General features: G+C 37.8%; 1 protein-coding gene across 1 annotated transcript; it reads right to left on the bottom strand.

Annotated features, from left to right (window-relative positions):
• Window positions 1–1,639: 1,639 nt before the first annotated feature.
• On the bottom strand, window positions 1,640–20,293 carry ddhd1a (DDHD domain containing 1a). The gene is made up of 13 exons (XM_079261985.1): window positions 19,133–20,293; window positions 17,739–17,915; window positions 10,493–10,621; window positions 9,381–9,528; window positions 5,526–5,635; window positions 5,298–5,404; window positions 4,954–5,216; window positions 4,238–4,313; window positions 3,893–4,042; window positions 3,724–3,788; window positions 3,448–3,620; window positions 2,710–2,907; window positions 1,640–2,593 (listed from the first exon to the last, which is right to left on the bottom strand). Exons 1-13 carry the CDS (start codon window positions 19,917–19,919, stop codon window positions 2,406–2,408), a joined length of 2,571 nt encoding a protein of 856 aa, XP_079118111.1. The 5' UTR covers window positions 19,920–20,293; the 3' UTR covers window positions 1,640–2,405.
• Window positions 20,294–21,798: the final 1,505 nt, after the last annotated feature.

Raw genomic sequence — 21,798 nt, 5'->3', positions numbered from 1 at the left:
ATGCAAAACTCGCTCAGCAGAATTAAGAATAAATAACAATCAATGAAGGAGGGCTGTTTTCAGTTAAGCTTCTGTGCAATTCACTGCTGGTGAACATGCAGAATCCACCAAAATCAAACATAGAAACACTCTCACATCACTCTGCCTCATTTACCCCAGCTTCATTTCTACTTCCTGGCTACCCATCAGGTTAGATCTCCAAGGCAGACTGGTTTTAGTAAGTAGGCCTTTGAAAAGATAACAGACATTAAACAACAATAAACTGATTTCATTCTGTGGTGGACTGCAGAAGAACAGCCTTTATGTGGTAAAATATAGCTCTAACCTACACCACAGCCAATTAAAATAAGCTGTTTGATAACTATGATATTACAGCAAGCTGTACATTAAATTTGACACTGGTTGTATACAAGTCCTTTGCATATAACTCAGCAAGTAATCATCTGAGGAGAAGTATAATTTCCTTAATCACAGAACCCGTTTTTAAAGTGAATTATTTAGCAAAATACAAAGACTCTTCAAGATGTGTTGGCACTCGGCACTATTTAATTTCCCACTGACCTGTAACCATGCAAAGTGAGTAAACATTCAACTTTCTGCAGAATGTTTAGTGGAACTTGCAATATATGTTCCAGTGATTTTGTCACAAACTGTATTAAACCTGAGACAAATAAAAAGGAAGGGTTTACTGTGTCCAGGTATTTTTTACACAAGGAGTGTCAATTAAGTAATCCGTAATCCTAAAGAACTGGATGTTTGAAGGGGAACTGCAGGTTTTCAAGAACATCATAGTATTTTACACAATTACATAGACAAGCTTTGCCAATAAGGAGGGCTGTTTTCAGTTAAGCTTCTGTGCAAATTAGTTTAAAAAAAAAAAAGTGTAGAGAAGCAATCAAACTTTGTGTGCAAATGCAGGGGAAAAAAAGAACTTCATATTACCCTCTCCATACATTTTCATAGACTAAATATCAGATTCAGTACTACTAAAGCAGCTGGCAAACTAGACACATACATATTATTTGGCCACAAGTTTGAATCCCATTTTCCCTGCGATAAGATCCAGGTATATAACTGGAGTAGTTTGAAAATACTAATGAAAAATATTTTCTCTCTTTTTTTTTTTTGCTTCAAGAAAAAAAAAAAAAAAAACAGTACAGATTTAACTTGATCATTATAAGCTTACAAAGACAAAAACAAATATATAATGTGATTATATTGTATTGTATTGCAAATAGCAACATTGAGATTTTTCAGCTATGATTTGGATTCATAAACAATAAGAAAATAATTATCTTGCCATGTTTAAGAGCACTGATCAGTCGGTTACACCCTCACATGGTCGTACACCTACAAGCAGCTGCCATGCTGATTCTAATGAGGGCTTTTAGTACTGCCGTAATGATAGGAAAAAACTTTTTTGTAAATAACAAATCGTGCTGCCAAGCTTCAAATGAAATTAAAACATTTTTAACTGGCCATTTTAAAAAAAACCAAAAAACAAACAAAAGAAAACAACAAATAAACAGTACTTTGCTCAAGCTTCATTTGGTTAACATCTAACTTTAAAATTCCACAGCTGCAATGGGGGGGGGGGGTGCTGCTGCTGCATTATTGCCTTGACATTACTTAAAGGGTGATGCCCATTTATTAATTATTTTTTGTGCAAAAAGACTAAAAATTAAACTCTGTTCTATATAAATAAAGTTTGGCTGATTTCAAAAGGCATTTAATTTATTTATCATCAACAGGTTTTAGACAAATAGAAGCTAAATAATTAAAGAAACCTTTTTCGTATTTTTCATAAACTACATTTCTTTCTCATTCATAAAGAGAAAAATCTAAAGACCAGACATGGAGGTTAAAGCCTCCATGACTGAATCAGGCAAATGTGTCACAAGGCTTCAGACTTAGTGAGAAAGCAACTGGATCTAAGCAACGATAACAACAAACCTATGGATGCATGATCACCAGGCTGCAGCTGTTGATTCAGGGTTGGGAATAAAGTTAGAGCTCTCACCCACTGGGGAGAAAACTCCTGTTCATCACAGTCATTTCACTCTTGTTCCACGCCTCTACTTTGTTTGTAGTCATACTGGCAAAGGTTGCACCCCCATGGAGGTTCCTGGTCTACTGCTGGCACCCTTAGGGTGCACAACTGTGCACAAACTTGCTAGAGGCAAAAATGTACATCACTGAATGAGGTTTCAAGTTATTTTCCGAGTGTGAAAAAAGCTGAATTGGAGAGAAATAAAGAAAAGAAATAGTCTTTTAATTTTAGAGAACTTTTTGAAGATGATAACTTATTGTACAAAGTTGCTTTTTTGTCTTTTCTAAAACATCACAAATGCCTTCAGTGTTTTAAGATGCCATTCAGGTGGTTGTTTTGTCACAAATTTGCTGCCTCAGTCTGGTTCTGAAGTCTCTTCTGCTGGGTCAGAGGGTGTCGACTTCTGCTTATATATGAAGGTCAATAAGAAGAGTGCTATATCGTGTGAGCACCAGTAGCCTGTGTGTGATGTAACTGCTGACCAATAGCGGCTCTCTACCAGACCTTCCCGGAGTTCAAAGTCGATGCGTCTCTCCAGTTCCACTGCAAGTCAGAAAGAGAGTATTAGTCAGTAAATTGGGAACCAAGAAGGTGAACCTTTCCTACAAACAAAAATGTATCTGTGATGATTTATTCATTGTGTAAGTGAATGTACTCACATGATGTTTCATTAGTGGGGGAGGTAGGTCGAATCATGCTGGACAGACCATAGGCTGACTGGCTTTCTGTACGCTTCTGCTCCTCTTCTTCAGTGTTTGCCCCTCCATCAGGTCCTAAGGACACTGACGGCTGGCTGTTTGAGCGGGAAAAGCGCGAAAAGAGGATGCCTCCTATACCCTTTCCTATGCTTGCTGCGCCTTTAGTAAGAGATGAAAGGGGTTAAAGCTTGAAAAAGGTCAAACAGTTTGCAATACTTAAGGATGTTAAACAAAAAGAAATCACAGAAAAAAATATAGAGATATATTTTTTGTATTTATACCCTAATAAGTAACTTAAAATAATTGCAAAATAAACTGTAATCGACTGCAGAAGGCCTTCTGGCCACATGATGGCAGTGTTGACTTATGACTGGAAAATGGGAAATGAAACTAAATTTCGGAACAGCTGACTTGTTTATAGATTATAGATTTCCCCTGAATATATCTTTAAAGTCTTGCTGAATTTTCTATATGTTGTCACATGAGGTAGGGATAGTCAAGAACTAATTTTCTTCAAATTTTTATCCTTGCTTTTTTTATACTCTGACTACTTCAAAGTATTCCTACATAGTCATATGATGTGATAAACAAATTAAACAAATTTAATAATTTAAGTTTGAGAAATGTAAAAAACTCTCAAAGATGACTGGAGCGATTTATTCTGTGCAAGTATTCAGAGTAAAGTCAATTATAAATTACCAAGTATGCTGGCCTTGCCCAGACTGGTGATGGATTCTCCATAGGGCTTGCGTGGGAGGACAGGAGAGGTACTTGGGCTGGGGATGCTCTCAGTATCTGATGCTGGATCTTTGACAGGGTTGAGAAAAGTAGGCCGGATTTCATCATAGGGTGTAGGGTTCGTGGCGCTACACCTGGTGAACAAAGCAATCCCCACATTCTCAAACCATCAACACTAAAACATTATTGTGTGCACATCAGGAATGATATCCAGCGTGCTAAGATTGAACTTATTACCAGTGTATCTGCACAGGTGCAATGTTGCTGTAATGTTTGAGGATGAGGGGCTCCAGTCTGTAAGCCTAAAGTAAGCAGTAAAACTTCAGTTAATTTCAATGTATGGATAAGTTGTTGAATACAAGATGAACACTTTATTCACAAGTCTCATGTATCAGGGAAAACCTACCACAGGATCTGTGGGATGGAAGACGTTAAAAAGCCGCTTGCAGATTGAGGTGGGTAAAATGGGATCCTGGTGGCAGCTGGTACCTGGTCGGATCCCCCTCAGGGCCAAGAACACTGCCAGAGGAGAACCCATGCAGAAAAAGTTCTCTACCTGTGAGATAAGAATAAGACATGCATAGCTGGTAATAAATGTCCCCCACGGAGGTATGAGAAACGACATTACAAAGGATAATAGTTTTTAATAATTTTTTGTCTGTTTTGCTTTATCCTAATGAATTTGTACACTAGTAGTTTTCAAGAAGAAATAGCCCTGAGTGATAAAACACAACAACACTAAGTATCTCACCTTGAATTTGAGTGCTGGGGGGGCTGAAGGCTTAGTGGCCTCCAGTGTGACAAGTTGGTTTTCTAGTTCTCGCATCCTATCCCCAAAGAAAGAAAAAAGATTTAAAAAAAAAAAAAAAAAAAAAAGACATCTTATAGCATACTAGAAAACTGTAAATATTCATTACAATGCCACCTTATGTTACAAACTAGTTACATAAAATCAACAGACCGTTTATCATAAAAGTCAGCCAATTATTTGTGTTCAACTTGGATTAATAGTTTCTTTTCTGACAAACATACCAGTGCTTTTAATATCTCTGACTCTTCATGTGATCATGGGGCATAAGAGTACCCTGCAGCCCACATGAAACAAATTTGCTAACAAATACTGAAGCATGAGATGAGCAGATGGAAGATTAAGTTGTATTATTCGAGACAGTTTCAAGCTTGGAAAGAATTAATTGGAAAGAAATTGTATTGGTGGGTCACTTACAATTAGAAATGAGCAACTAAAGTAATGTTGTCCAACAGAGAATATCCACCCATTGTCAAACTACAATTAAGTTCAACCCTTTCAAATTAAAATAACATCTACTCATACCAAAAATGATCCCTCGGGTCTTCCTGGCACCCCAACTGTTAGGTTTACACCCAAAATCCCAGGAATCTTCATAAATATACATCTACACACAGCAAGTCTCTCAAAGACACTGCTTTACATTAAAAAGCTTCTACCTATTCCTTGTGAGCCTTAACTGCTCTAAAAGTTGCCTCTCCTCATAGGACATCCAACGCAAATCCAATTCTTCTTCCACAGCACGATGCTCCTGCAGGCAAAAGCGTACGGGATCCCATCCTGTTATGATGTCGTAGGTGATGACACAGCCAAGGGAGTGAGACATGATGGACACTTTTCCGCCTTTTTCCTCAAACTCAGGGTTCCGTGAACAGAAGAGTGAGTAAAGTTTGTTTAGCTCCTGTGTGAGACCTTTGGTAATCTGAGGAGGCAAAATGAAGAAGTATTATCAGAAAGCAAACGATATCAGACTTGAAAAAGCTTCTCAAAGTGCATGACTCACTTCATCTCTGTAAAGAGGGCTGTTATAGTACATGATGTCCATGGCACTGCTGTTCAGAAGGTCTCTCAGTCCTCTCACTTTATCTGGTGTGATAGAGTCGACTGTATCTAAAGAAACATATCCAAAGCACAAGAATAGACTTCTCAGTCCATGTTGGTCTGCTTGCATCTAAGCAGTAGATCTGTATTTTACAATGGATTTGTATTTACATAAATAAATAACACCCACCTCCATCCAATGTAAGTTTTGAACGCCACTCAACAGGAAGAAATTCCACATGTTCGTCATTGTGCTCTGAAAAGTGCTTTTCCTCCATCTTCCTCACACCCTCCCTCAACCTAAACAGACAATAACAGAGAATATGTGGTATGAACACAATAATGCAGGCATATGCCTGTACAACTTAAGTGTGCATACAAATTTGTTGATCATGTTTATAAACAATATAATATTTTTTTCATGGGAAGATGAGTTTAAAAAAAAAAAAAAAAAAAAAAGTTGACCTCGGTACAAATTCACAAGGAATTTTTGCGATGTTTTTGTGGTTATAAATGACTGAAAGTGAAATATGCTATTTATTTTTCTGTTAACTGATGCAGCAGCTACTATTCTACAGAGTGTGCACAATGACTTCACCGCTAGCAGCTCTAGATGGGACTGCAGGACACACTAAATATGCAATGAGAGGGAGGGTGCGGGAGCTGTTGACATGGGTAAATGTAGGCTAACAGGTTTTTTGGTTACTGGTTTGTGTGTGGGGCACCTTATGCAACTTTTTACAGGACCGGCCAATGTCTACATGGAAACATAATGCTCAGTGATCCTTTGCACACAGACTTTCAGTGCTAAATCCTTAATGTTCTAGGTTGAGTTGGAAATAGGTGGAAAAAAATAATGTTCTCATTTTCAAAAATCTATTTTTGCTTTTAAAACTCTGAAAGAGCTGAAATGAATCAAAGCTAAAATACAGTAACAATCAAGTAACAGGCTAGATATGTTAAGCTGATCTTTCCTCTTGGCTGAGGAATATGTCTGCTGTAATCCACAGGAAGATGGGAGTCAGGCTTAATATGCTCTGAAGGTTGACTTGGTCCACTTTAACCGCTTAGTTGTCTAAGCTGGTTCAATGATCAAGTGCTAACTTTGTGGCACACATACACACACACACACACACACACACACACACACACACACACACACACACACACACACACACACACACACGGCTTTGGTCTGTACAGTCTGTACTACTTCTAGCACTGGCAAACACAAGATCCATGGACCAAAGCCAAAACATGGGTGCAATTTATCATAAAACAATATGAGGAAAAAATAATGTCCTAAAATTGTAACTTTCTCCAAAAAGATCTTCTTTTAAAAGATTTCTTAGTCAACATATGGAGCTGTTTATAGTAAAAAAAACATTTTAGTGGGACAGTAAAAAAGCAAACTAGCTGGATTAAAGCTGAGCCCTCACCTGGTGTTTGTACCGCAAGCAGGTTGAATTTACCCAGATAACCTTTGAGTAATGTAGTTCGTCTAAACTTAACACAATGATGTACAATGATGCAGATTTAAAAGTCAGCCCATGTTTTTTTCTTTTTGACTTTTTGTATCTGCCACTTAATACAAAATAGGTGGAGTTGACAGAAAACGATCAATCACAATTTTATATTCCTGGTAAGCTAAAAAGCAACAGAGCAGATGCAGTGTAAGCTGGAAAGAAAAATTCCAAAATATTACAATGTAAACGTGTCTGTTAAATGGCTGATCAATATCAATTCCATGTCATTAAAGCACTGATAGATGTGATTATGTTTTTCCCCTAAATGACAGCACAGAGGAATTTGTAGCACAGCACTGATTCCAACCCTCCTCCAAAAGTGATTTTTAAATAAAAAACAATTCTTGTTCATTCTAGATCAGGGGTGTCCAAAGTTGGTCTCCGAGGAGCGTTGCACTTCTGCTTCAACACACCTGAGTCAAATGAAATGGATCTAACAGACTATGACGTTCTGCACAATTACTCAGGTGTGTTTGAGCTGGCATACATCAGAAACCTGCAGGGTTGTGGCCCTCAAAGACCGGCGCTGGACACCCCTGTTCCCAGATGCCTAGATTGCTGTCCCCATCATAAAATCTGAACATTTAAAAAAACAAAAAAAACAACTTAGCTTCATTGGTGATTTGCGACTGCTCTATGTGGATTAACCTGTGCAGCCTCAGTGGAACAGCCGATGCAATAGGGAGAATACATCTGACGGCATCTGGAGTTTACCAACAGTTAGCATCATATACTACATATATTATGGCCAAAAATGACTAATTCAGAAAGGTATTGTCAGCCTTATGAACTAAACCTTGTTGATATTGAACATAATGACTTATCATAGCTGCTTTCGGTGTCTTTCTGCAAGTTCCACACTAATCACACATACAAGACCCTTTCATGCATACACAGGTGTGCATGCTTCAGCCCACAGACAGAGCACGCACCTACATGTCAAACAGTTGAAAATGAGACATAATTTTCAGGGTTTTTTTTGTGCTGGTTGAGTTGTGAGTTCAGTATTTAAAATTAAAATTTCAAACTTTAGTTGTCTTTTTTTAACCCACAGTTTTTTGTTTTGTTTTTTTAAATATCATACAATCTAAAGTTTGCCACAAAAATTGGCAAAAAATCAAAGCAAAAACTAAACTTTCATTTCAATTTTGGTGAGTAATTCTCGACATGAAGCTTAAAAGACAGGTTTTTCTTGAACAGTGTGTCCAGGTACTAACTACTGGTCTCACCTGTAATGTCTGGGTTGAGGTATAAAAGCAGGCAGGTTTCTTGTAAAAATGTTTTTTTGTTGCCTTCTCTACAAGAACTTATTTTAAAGGTTTAAGATAGAGCAAAATAATTTCACGTTTCTTTTAGTGTAGCTTTAAAATTGTATCAGCAGGTGAACAACAGTATATTTAATATGGCATTTTAGCAAGTCTGTATTTAAATGCTACACTTTGCATTCACCCCAAATTCAACAGTCCTCAATTCTCACACCAGCTCCAGGGAAGCCCCACAAGTTGCTACCTGGTCTGTGGGACACACTGTGCTGTAAAAAAACAAAAGATGTGAAATGTGGAGGGAAAAGACCACAGTCAAAGTCGCTTATGGGTATAAATATTAATACGATGTAAGAACTCCAGATCTTTGTAAAGCTGCAGCCGAGTGTGCTGTGTAGCATCTACACTCCACTACTTGTGGACTTGTAGCATTTGTAAAGCATTTCCCTTGTGTTTTCTCAAGTTTGGTACTTTGTGCTTTCTTGGCAGTAATAATAGATACACACATGCACTAGTATCATACAGAACAAATGAAGAGTGTAGCAAGAAAAGATAACATGAGTGTGAAAACAGAGAGGATGGAGACAAAGAAAAACAAAAGACTGTAGGTGCAATATTATTGTTACACTCCAACTGTGGGCAACTTTTGATGAAAAAAGAAGAGAAAACAATGAGATTCTTGATGTAGTAATGTGATGCTTGCTTTCTCAACCTTTAAGAAAACACTACTTTCACATCATTTTACATTTTTTTGTTGTACTCTAAAACTATCGACAGAGCGGGAATCAGTGCTGAGCAAAAACGCTACGTAGAAACAACTTGCCTGGCAATTAGACATCTTAAACCACTTATCAGAAAAAACAGAAGTTTTGTCAGGAAACAAGGGAAAAAGCAGAGAAAGCACACTATAGTGCAATTCATATCCTTCTAAAGTTCTAAGATATTATTATGCCATGTGTCTTTAAGACTGATACAAACTAGAAGGAAGAAAAAACAGTAACAGAATGAGAGGTGTGAGGAACACACTGTCTTGAAAAGGAAAAAAATAGAATGAAAAAAATTTTGAACTGAGACAAAAACATTGTCTCAGTTGTTTCCTCTTCCTGTTTCTTGTGTGTACTAGAGGTAAATTTATATATAAATGACATCTGTTGAAGCTTGACAGGTTAATTTCAGCTTCTAAAGAAATAAAAGTTTGAGTGTTGCAAAAGAACAAAAATACAAATGGAAACCATCACATCAAATCATAATACTCACATTCCAGTGTTTTTAATAATGCGCCCCTGGTCCATTTTCTGTCCAATTCCATGCACCACAAACACAATGTGTGTCGTCTGAGGAGGTCTGTCCTCAGGTGAGGCCTCCTCAACATAACCCCGATGGAGCCGTGTTCCACTGCTTGAAGCTGAAACAGGGGGTCAAGACAGGGTGGATTTTTGTTTTATAGAAGTAAGTGGCTTAAAATGGAACAGAAAATATATTATTATAAAAAAGAACTAAAAAAAAAAAAAGCACACAGACAAACAAATACTTTAATCTCTGGGAGGCTACAAATAGCTGAGTGACGGTGTTATAGGACCTGTTCTGAATCCAAAGAGGTCAGTAGGTGAAACAGGGAGTCCTGCTGTGACTGTGGCAACACTTAAAATGTGCCTGCAGGGCTGAGTGTGTGTCTTTATTTAAAACCTATAATCCTGTCATGTGCTGAACAGAAAGGTGATGAGAACAAATGAACTATCTGGATAGTACTAAATACATTTCCATTTACAGGGCATTTATCAGTCAGGGGAGACAGGCTCCTACTCCTACAACCGGCTAGCTCAAGACAAAAATGTCAAAGATTGTTGACCGAATAAAGGTCAAACTGGTTGACTTTTATTCGGCTGGGTTTTTTTTTTTTTTTTTAACATATACTCAAACATAAGTTCTGAAAAAGGAAAGAATAATGTTTGTAAATTGTTGATAATGCAACATGATTCAGCACTAAAAGCAGTAATAAAGAATTAGTTCTTTCAATATATTGAGAAGTCGGTGCAAACAGAGGATTGGTTGTTCAATCCCGGCTTCTCCAGACTACATGTTGTTGATGCCAAAGAACCTTTGAGCAGGATACCAAACACCACACTGCCCTCAATGTGCTCATGGGGGAGTGTGTTGTGTTGTGCTGTGTGGTGTTGCGCAATGTTATTTGTCCATCCAACAATAGTTTGCCATTTAAAAATGATGCTTTTTTCACATTTCAAACTAGATCAAAGTAAAAAAAAAAAAAAAAAAAAAAAAAAAAAAAAAGGAGGAAAAAAAACAACACAAGCATACTGTATTACTGGTAAGTGTCTCATCTGGAAAATGATAAATAAGTGATGACCTACCTTTGGAAAAGCCCAGTTTCTGGGTCACAGTGCGGGCAATTTTGGAAGTGGTAGCATCGCTGTAGAGGTACACCTCGTCCACGCTGTGCCAATCCACATGTGTCCGACTCAACTTCAGACTGTGGATGGCTGCAGGGGAGACAGTGAAAGAATGAGTAAGTACATGAATACACAGGGAAAAAAGAGAATGGGATTGGCAAGGGAAAATAGAAAAATAGGCAAAGAAAAGCAAGGAAAAATCAGGTAAGAAGTGGAAGAACAAAGGCTTAATGATATACACTGCCTTGCCACAAAAAAGTTGCCACCCCCTACACAATTTATATCCATCCAGTGTTTCAAGATCTGTAAAGTCCATGTGAGAGTCCAACCACTGCATGAAGCCTTCTCCAGGACATCCCAAAGATGGGGTTCACTTCAGGACTCTGAACCATTCCATGTGTAAAAATGCTCCTTGAACCACTCTTTCATAATGTGAGCCCGATGAACCCTAGCATTGTCATCTTGGAACATGCCTTTGCCATCAGGGAGGAAAATTCATTGTTGGAATAACGTGGTCATTCAGGATATTCAGGTAGGCAGCTCACCTCATACTGTGGATGTATAATGTTGCTGAACATGGATATGACCAACTGCAGGTCACTGCACTGCCCCACAGGCTTATACAGTAGGCTCTGGGCCTGATGGCAGCATCACTTTATCTGCCTCTCTTCTTACACTGATACTGCCATTTCTGCAACAGGGTAAATCCTGACTCATCAGACCACATGACATTCTTCCATTGCTCCGGAGTCCAATCTTTATGCTTCCTAGCAAATTGAAGCCTTTTTCTCCGGTCGGCCTCACTAATTAGTGGTTTTCTTTAAGATACACAGCTGTTGAGTCCTAATCTTTTGAGTTCTCCTCAATGTTCACGTAGAAATGTTCTTATTTTTGCCATTAAACATGGCTTTTTTTTTTAAAACATCTGATGTTACTAAATGTTTAAGTGACCACTGACCATCTTTTATGGGGTCTTTTTGATCATATTTTTTTTCTGGTGGATGACGGTTCCTTGAGATCCTTCCAGTTTTTGATGAGGTGATGGAAGGTTATTAATCTAATTTTAGATGTTTCTGCAATCTTCTTAAGATATTTTCTCTGCTTGCTTAATGCCAATGATTTGACCCTTCATAAACAGACTACAACCACCAGAGGTTTCTTTCCACCTTTTTTTTTTTTTTTTTTTTTTAAAAATAAAAGAAATGGGAAGCTACCTGTCACGTTAGTTGGGGTTAAATAACTTGTTGCAGTAATTATCCAATAGGAGGCTCCTACCCATTTACCTATTAAAATCCAGGTGGTGATTTTTTTGGCCAGGCAGTGTATCAGAAGTCTAAATGACAAATAGGAACTACAAAGACAAAAAGAGACTAGTTTATTATTTCAAAATTAGAATTTCAAGTAGAATAAAATAAAGAAGTCTACAATCATCTATTCAAACAGCTCAATCAATTGCAGTATGCAGCATTGATCTGCAAAAAGAAAAACATCACACAATATGATTACATATTTCAGCTCTTGCTTGTCGTCCTGCTTATGTAAATCTAATTAAATACATTTTATTTACTTGTTTCCACAGATAATTGCACTTCTGTATCTATTCATCACCAGGTTTTTAACTTCAGTGTGATGCAGGGACTAAGGCAAGTAAGAGCAAGGGTATGGCTAGAGAGGACACCATTTGACACCCACAAAAGCAAAGAGCAATAAATGAAAGTGGTTGACATAAGAGAGTTATTTATAGCTGTGCCGCATGTCCTTTAAATGTCCTATTCAGTTAAGTTCATCTGCATGGAATTGTTGAAGGAGTTTGAAATGATTCATGTTGTGGTGTTGTGGCTGTTCGTAAAGCTCTGGACCTCTAAACTGAGGATTAACACACTTAAAAGTTCTTGTAAAATGTGTTAACGGAATTCTGTTTTGCCAGTGAATAAATATACTTATGAACTGAGCTTGTGTGAATGTGTCACACAGTGAAATCCACCCCATTATATGGCGAGTGACAGGTAGTGTTGGACAATAACAGTTACTAGTCCAAAAGCCAAATTGTGTTTACTCCAAGTTTTATCTGTGTGAGGATGAATGGCTGCCTGCAAGACATTAAATCAAGCAGGGGGAAAATTCACCATCACCAATCAAGAATGAACCCAGTAAGTGCTGTATTTTGGTTAACAGACAAGTTATCTGTCACACATTTCCATTTCTCTTTGCAGACTGTCAAATGAAATCACTTTACAACAAAGGAAACACACATATCCCCTTATCACCATGTTACAAAACACTAATCCAACAGCAGCAACAATCACTTCTTCTAAGAGAACCTTCCTCATTTTGTCTGACTTCATCTCATAACAGTTTAAAGTGGCCATCTTTCCTCATGCAGCACTTGCAGTACAAGTTCAAGACATGGAGAAAAGAAACTGGCATCAGTCACCCTACTTTGCACACTGCTGTAGGGAAAGACCACTTTAAACAACTGAGTAGGTCAAACAATGGTAAAACAAGAGGCATTGGCTCAACTTAAAACAGAAACTACTATGAACATAGGGTTGGGAGAATACAGGAAGTGTTCTCCAAACACCCCTAATTGTCATTGAAATGATGATTAGGGGTATTGTAAGAACACTTCCTGTTTTACAATGAAAGGCAGTGTTGTCTGCATTAAGAGAAAATCATAAGGAGAGGATGCAGAGCAAGATGACTAGAGGAAATGACAGGCGAGGCAACCAGTTAAGCAAGCTACTTTGATAGCAAAACTACACAATCTGAGGAACCAGCGAGAGCATGATGAGCAAAGAACAGAAGAGGGACGAGAAATGTGTTGGAGTTAAATGCGAGAAAGATTATGTGCTGTTAAGTCTAGGAAAGATACAAGACCCTGAGAGCTGGGAGGATAAAGGGGTGATAAAGATGAACACCCTGTGCTTTTCAAGTCAACTATAAGTGATACTGGCTAAGGAATATGGTGTGCCAAATATAATTTTTAGATTCCCTTTATAGCATTTTATCTCACAGTATATAACAGAGTGTAAGTGTATTGTAATGCTAACAAATGCAATGGATCGTGCTCTAAAAAAAAAAGAAAAAAGAAAAAACCTAAATACAAAGAAACAAAAACAAACAAAAAAAAAACTTGCCTACACTGAGGTTTACTTTGCACAGGTTAGGTTAGGTTGATTACTTGATGCGGATGCAGACACTGACACTTCTCTATTCACTACACCCAGAACTAGGACAGCAATGGACCACAAACCGAGTGAATGTGTGAAACATGTTAAAGGCTATAAAGCAATACAATGGCTCCTCTGTGCCGCTCTTCAATTGTGCTTGGCTCTTAACAGAGAGCTTTGTTGAGAAAGCTCTCCGTTGAGCTAGTGATGGTGGTTCATTAAAGTTGTGGCAATACTGCCAGAAGGTACAAAAGACAAAGAATGAGTGAGAAGTGAGGACAGAGTTGGGAAGATAAAAAAATAAAAGTTAAATAATAAATAATAATAAAAACAAAGCCGTAAAGCAGGGTGGATTTTTTTTGAGGATCAGCTTTTTCATCCCAGATTCAGAGGTTAAAGGGTTCTTGCCTTGTCGTTGAATGGTTGAGTGAGCCTTGTTGTCTACTCACTATACCAGCAAGGAGATGGATAGGATTCCTCAAAAAGCAGCAACAGTGGTACCAAACTCTGGGTCACAGCACAAAAAGGAAGTTCTAGCAACTAGGCCCAGTTAAAGCTGTAATGGAAAACTGAGAAAACAGCCTAAATCCATTTAATACAACCATTTCTAACTGAGCCTAGGTCTAGTTCTAAATGTGTGATTTTAAAGGTTTAAACCACAAAAGAAAGGAAAATCTAGTCCCACAGAGACCTAGGATCTAGAAGGAAAACTTACAAGCTAAAAGAACTAGCATAACAGAAGCAAACAGGAAACTTAGTATTTTACAGTACCTTGGCAGCGTTTGCGCTTGTGACATGTAGTTTTAGCACTCGTCTGATATCCACTCCATTTGAACAGAAAAGGGAGGTAGAAGGGGGGCAGGTGGGAGAGAACTAACAACCAACAGAGAGTGAGTATTGACTATTACCTCAGTGTCACTCACATAGACTTGCTGTCATTAATGGTGAACATGCCAATCTATCAAGCAGCACTGTAATCAGGTTCCTACTTCAACAAGGGCAGACAGACAGTTTGTCTCTGTTACAACAGGAAACAACCTGACCCAAAAATTGTAATAACAAAGGGTTAGAGTTGGAATAAATCCACCATACACAGTGGCACACTGTATGGCATAAACCTTAGACCGCTGAGACAACATGTGGTTTGCACTCACAGTTCTATAGTACTGATGTCTATCTTTGGAGCTGCTAAAGTGTGAAGATGATACAGCCTGAATAGGTCTCTAGAAGGAAAGTCAAGTCAAACTTGACTGTAATATATTAGTCAAAATCAAGCAAAACATAGTGTTACTGAGAGTTTTAAATCAAATACATAAAAGAGAACAACCACATTCACCAGAGGATAGTACATACAATCTGTAAATTTATGATACAAAATCCGTTTGGATGCATCCTTATATCTTATTTTAAATGATTATCAAAATGTTACATAAAGTCAAAAGTTAGGAGAAGTGCTACATTCTACATTACTGGTAAATATCACACTGTAGTAGGTATATGTGTGGATGTGACAAATGAAAAGGCCCTTCTCTGGATTTGTTAAACAAAACGGTTAAGTACACAAGTCTCAGATTGGACTAAATCATTCAGTCCATGATTGTACTGATCTGACTTGCAAATGTCAGCAGCGTTTCCCTCCAACAGAAGTGAAAGGCTTTGGAGGAGGAGAGGAGTGCTGAGTTTACAGTATGTTTGTTTCCTCCAAGTGCTTTCAGTAATGTTTATTTGGGCATCACAGCACTGATGGATCCATTCAAAGTAAGTGTTCTGTAATGCCCAAGATACCTATTATGCAGAAAACTGGTATAAAAAAGGTCAAAATGAACTTTGTTACCTTAACTTGTGGTATCTCATAATGCGCAACTGTTCTTGTGGCATTTTTTAAAATGCAAGTTCTCCTTCATAGTATATAAGGACCAATCTATTGAGAAAGTAAGCAGTGGGCTTGATGTATTTTATTTTTACCAAGCCCACAAGTCTTTTGCTACCTAATGGCATTAAACATTTCAGATACCTTGAGCACACGTGACAAACATATCTAGCTGACTGCCATATATATTCATAGCCCAGTTCTTTTACGCATGTATTAGTCATTAATTATAAATGTGTTTCAAGTGTTGTGTGCATTGATGAGCATGCAGTTCACAAATCTGTTGTCCTTACCTAAATCAACAATACTGTAATTATACAAGGCTGACAGATGACACAGTGCCCGTCACGTATGCTGAATTTTCCTTGACGTCTTTCATGGATGATTAAGCCACACCCCCTTTTTTTCCCCCACTACTGTCTACATACTCTTTACACTAAACTTAATGGATGGAGCCCTCTTCTGACTAATGCATGCTCTGGTCCCTCCCCCTACCTCCTTCTGTGTTCTCTGCTGCAGTAATTACATACAATACTTTCCATACTAAGGTTTAAAAGATTACTATGGTGCAATTATGCTAAGACCAAATATGCCCAAACTTGCAGCTAGCTCATGTGATGGAAACTCCTCTTTAAAATTGGTCAGGTTAGAATTTAAGTAAAGTTCATTAATTCAATAAAATATAATTAAAATATAATCCTTTTTTTTTTTAAGTTTGTACATATAATATGGAATATGATTAAAAATATACAATGATATGCAAATGTCAAACTAATATTTTATTCACAAAAGAATGTAGAATAACATATCCAGTGTTGAGAGTGAGGCCCTTTGTTATCGACAGACAGCTGTTGGCTCGTCACCATCTCAAAAAGGTGGGATCAGAAAATAAACAGGAAAAAAAAAAACATTATAATCCCAAATAAAAAAAATTATAAAAATATGAATTGGCAACAAGTTAGTTTTTTATATTTTAAAAGTAATTTACTTTTACTAAGAGAAACAGTATTTCTGAGATAAAGTTGGGCAGAGGTTCAACATTCTTTAAAAAACTGCATAGAAATTATGCAGCAGATTCAGAAACATACTCCCACGAGACTGGGAAAACATTCCTTTCACAGCAGCCAGTGAATGATCTCACTTCCCAAACCTTTAAAGAAGGTTGCTAAAAGAAGGTGCAATGCTGCACAAAAACAACCCAAACTTTGAACACTTGCTGCCACTAGTTTTAAATGAGCCAATATATTTCATAAAAGCATGAAATGTCCCACTTCCAATGTAATCATTGTTTCAATTTTCTGTGAATGAAAATGTTTATATAATTGACAAATAATTTCATTCCCCCTATATGCACAAATGTAGATACAAAGGTTGTAAATACAGTATTAAACACACATTTCTGAGATATCTTGAAGTCACTGTTTAAGATATTTGTTCTTAGGAAGAATGCAAAAGCTATTCTTTGTTTTGCTCTATTTATCTTCTAAATTTACACACCCACACATTCATCACCAGTAAAAGTCCTGTGGATCAGCTGTCTTAAGGAGAGTGCTGAATCAAAGAAGCCCTTTCTTATTGCCGTTCACAGCTAGAGACTGCTGCATTTTTCTTGAGCCAGCCCAGAAAGGGATGCGCCAGAATGTTCGGGCTGCACCTGTTTTACACAGGAGGGATGACACAACAAAACCTACACACATATGAAAGGAGGCACCTGCTGCATTCATCTCTCTGACCTGTAAGCTGATACTTTGCCAGGTTTGGCTGTAATCTAATAAATATTTTTATGACTCAGAACTCTTTTCTTTTGGCTTTTTGTAAAGAAAGTGTTTGGCTTATTTTTTTAAAAAGAATTTCTGACTAATAAAGCCAAAGACAGCTGCCAATGCTACACTACTCAAAGCACTACAATTTTTTCTTGTTTTCTTAAAAAAAAAAAAAAAAAAAACCAAAAAAATACTCAGTGAAACCAGTCTACCATAGTCTTTGCTTCAAGCCTTAACCACAACAATATTCAAAATTTTATTTTGATCAAATTATGAACTTAAAAATAAAAATGGATGCTACAGTGCTGTTTATGGCTTATAAAGTTAGTAGATTTCTCTATTAATGACATGTTGCCTCACTAAAAGGGATAAGTACAATGCCCTTTCCCCTACCAGGTACTCACCATCTTTGCTATCAACGGTCTTCACCACTAAATCCGTCTCAAAAGTGTCCTGCATATGCTGCCCGCGGAAATGATTCAGGTGCTCCTGCTCAATGAGATCACTCTCTTCTTCATCTAATGGGAGCCAGGTACCATCAATGAACCACTGGCCTCTCATCACAGGAATATGGTCTTGTTCTGTAAGAGGAATCGTAGTGATTCAGGTAAATTTGAAAAGCAATCCATCTGAATGGGTGGATGATTTTGAGTCCAACTTACTGTGGTATAATGGAAATTTCAAATTACATTTAATTGTATGACGCTCATGCATGACATCATGATGCAGAAGTCAACATAACAATGCTAAAGTCTCTTTCAAAGAAGGCACTCCTTTCTGGGTGTACTTTATCCAATTTAGTAGGAGCTGATTTCCATATTCCACTGAATAAGTCTGACAAATCCGAGAGGACCAAGTCTTTGTTTAACTGAGTGAGAGCAACTGTGATTACAGTTTATAGTGACCTTATTAACACTATTCTGACTTGATTCTCTGGGGGTGAACAGTAGTGTAATAGCGGATCTTAAATTAGACACAGTGGAAAAAAATAGGACTTCTCTGTGCAGTGAGACAAATATTAAAATACATTAAAATTGCTTAGTATCCCACTTAAATGCTAATATTAACTTAAACACAGAAAAGAAAGTGGTAAAACATCATAGCAGATACTTTCCCTCGTTGGCTAAATTGGTTCATGTCTGCTTGGGAAAGATAAACTTGGTTATTGGCGATTTGAACCATAGCGCCAATGTTGCCATATCAGCTTTAAAAGCATTTACTCTTTGAAAGTGAAACCACCATTACACTTTGTTGGATTTTATCATATCTCTTATCACATCATGGTATTTTATTTCTCCTCAACTGATATGTTCAATTTGTGTCCACTGATATCAATATTCTACAAAATGTGCAAATCTCACAAGACATCAACCTTCAATGAACCAATGAAGCATGAACCCTTTCATTGAGAGCACATTTGTAAGGCTCTATCATGCTCACAGTGAATTGTGCTCAGTCTTTTCCTGGAAATATTCATGAATTAGTTAGTACATATTAGCTCTAAGGCCAATAGATTGTCATCCTATGCTGTTTCCAAAACACCAGGCTAGGCAATCATAAAAATAACCCACACTCAAAACAAAGCAAACAAAAACTTTAAAAGAAAGCAGTGCTTTCTACTGTATGAATTGCATGATGAGTACAAATTTATTTATTGGCTGTGAACCAGCTCACTGTTATATCCAGTATTGTACTGTAGTGAATATTTAGTGTCTAAACACATGAAGCCAGTTATACTGAGGAATAATATACTTTTATGGATTTTTAATTGTGGGTGAGGGATATAAATGATACTTACGCTTCCAGTAGACAGGGTAACATTCCCTCTCTTTTATGTCAACCTCATAGAGTCCACCACGAACACAAACAGGCTCCACGTTGATTTCAATGCTCTGTGGGTCTCGTTCTTCAGAAGACACGGTGGATGTGTCCAAAGACCCTCGGCCTTCGTCTACACTGCTGGTCCTAGTTTCTGGAACTGCTTCATTCAGCCGTGGACTCTCTAGAGCTTTACTGGCGCCATCCTCCTCCCCACTGCTAAGCCGGTAGCGTAAAGCACCAGGGTTCAGCTCGCTGTACTTCCGATACATTAGTTCAATTTTAAGTGAGTCGTGTCCAAGAAACGGCTTCCATGTTTTCTTGTCCTCTTTGTAAAACCACCGAACCTCCTCTGGGACTAGTTCCGTGACTACTTCGTTGAACCTATGTCTGGAGCTGTTGGATCTAGACCGCTTTCTCCTCTCGTACAACGGACCAGCGTTGTTTCCATCGTTGTCTCTGTACTCCAGCGAGCTGCTGTCCAGGTAGTTTCCCGGGGAGCTCAGGTCCAAAACTAAACCGTCCTGGGCGCCTTGGTGCCGGGGGTGTAAAAGTGGCAGTTGTCCGTCTAGACCCGACTGGACTGATGACATTCCTGCCTGCATTGAATCGTCCATAAAACTCATTTCGTTACAACACGAAAACACGTCGCTTGCCAAACTCCACTCCTTATTGTTTCCAGTGCCGACAGTGACTGTTGGACCTTTACTTTCTGTGCTCAAGGAAGAGCTTAATGAGGTCTGGGGTGTAATGTTAAAACTGCTCATAACTATCAGAGCAGCAGTACCTCGCCTGTCACTTTACCTTAGAAAAAACATCATTCAGTGCTAACATTAATACAAAAGCAAATCATGATAATAACGAATGACTAAATTAAAGAAGTGCGGACAAACCCCCAGAGCATTTCCGAAAGCATACCGCGGCAGCTGACTTGCTAGCTAGCTAGCCTAATAAGCTAATGAAGCCGGTTGGAGAACTGTGACGGACAGCGTATTAGCAAGCCTGCACCAACAAGACGGGTAAACCTATGCACCTGGATTTTTACCGAAAATGAACATAACCCTTGGCGTAACTACTTTCTTGTCAACGACTCGTTTTTAGTCCTGCTTGACAAAAGTAACGCAGCCGTTCCCCTTTTGAGTGTTGCTGGTGGCTGTGGAATTTCAGCCTCATTCGTTGACAAACAAATCTCGCATAGAGACAACAGTAGTATGCGTGTGTTCAGCGTGACAGCTGACGCAGTGGTCATGGGATACATTTGTGAACGCGCACGTCCAAACTGCGCGAAGATGACGACAGTCAACCTCCGACGAACTGCAATACTCAGATTTGACACCAGGTGGAGACAAAACACTACTAATGTTTATGTACTTGGAATTAATGCATTGTTTTTTTTTTTGTTTTTTTTTAAATAAATAAATAAATCAGGTAATTGTGCATATATAAAAAGTAAATAAAATATCAATTTTAGCATTTTCCCTAAAGTTAAATATATTTTTAATAAAGAACTCTTCCGCCTGGTAAAAAAAAAAAAAAGAAATAAAATGAAATGAAAAATAGTTTATTAATCCCCAAAGGTAAAGTCAATATTGTTGTAAATAATAATTAACTTGAGGAGGTCTTGTTCCGGAGGTTGATGGCTGCTGGTAGGAATGATCTTCTGTATCTTTCTGTCTTACATCGGACCTGAAGAAGCCTGTCACTGAACATACTTTGCTGTTTCTTCACTGTGTTGTGGAAAGGGTGTGAAGACTTAACTTTAAAAACTGAAAAGACTTAAAAGACTAAAAGACTTTTAAAAAAAAAAGCAAAATTAAATGGTATTGCATTGACTCAACAGTCTTTGTATACATTTTCAATAGGCATAGTAATGCATAGTAATCAACAATATTTGTATTTTTTAGATTTTAATGTTATTAAAGAATGTATTTTGTGGTCGTAAAATAATCTAAAAAAGCTTTAATTGTTAAAAGAAAGAAAGAATCAATGACGATGTGGAGTACACCTGTCACACAGAAATTGCAATGACTTAGCTTGCCGCAAGGGGGAAGCAAACACCCTCTTGTGAAAAGTAGTTCTACAACAATGTCGTCCTTGGCTTGTTGCTTTTGCGGAGGGGACATTTAAAATAAACAAATAACAATAATTTCTAAAACTTTGATAATACAAACTGTCAAACATACTAGCCTATTTTTTGCAATGTATAAAACTGAGAAACAAAAAAAGTTGACTGATATGTAAGTATCATAAGTGTAATGAGTCCAAAATGGCCTGCCATAGCCAAGGAAGTTTAATCTGAAGAACTAAAACATACACTTCTGCTTAATTTCAAACTCAGAAGTGTTGAAAAGCTTAAAAATCTGTTGACCTGCTGACAATGAAGTTGTCAAAATTTTGTGTATATCACTTCACTGTAAATCTTTTATTTTTGTATCATTTAGTGAAGCTTTGGTCATGTGTTTACTGCTGGTTCAGGTGATCATATGGCCCCAGTGTGGTCTGTGGGGAGCGATAGCGAGGGATGGGAGAGAGGGCCAGGCAGCTGTATCTGGAATAAACAGACATTACTCTGCTGTGCTCTAATTTACTGCAGAGTGGGAATTAAACTTAAGGCTCATCCTACCCCACTGCAGACCAATACGCTCT

Source organism: Telmatherina bonti, assembly GCF_933228915.1.
Source record: "Telmatherina bonti genome assembly, chromosome: 22".
NCBI classification, from domain to species: domain Eukaryota; kingdom Metazoa; phylum Chordata; class Actinopteri; order Atheriniformes; family Telmatherinidae; genus Telmatherina; species Telmatherina bonti.
Note: the sequence above shows the minus strand (reverse complement) of the source record. Positions and strands in the feature narration are given on the sequence as shown.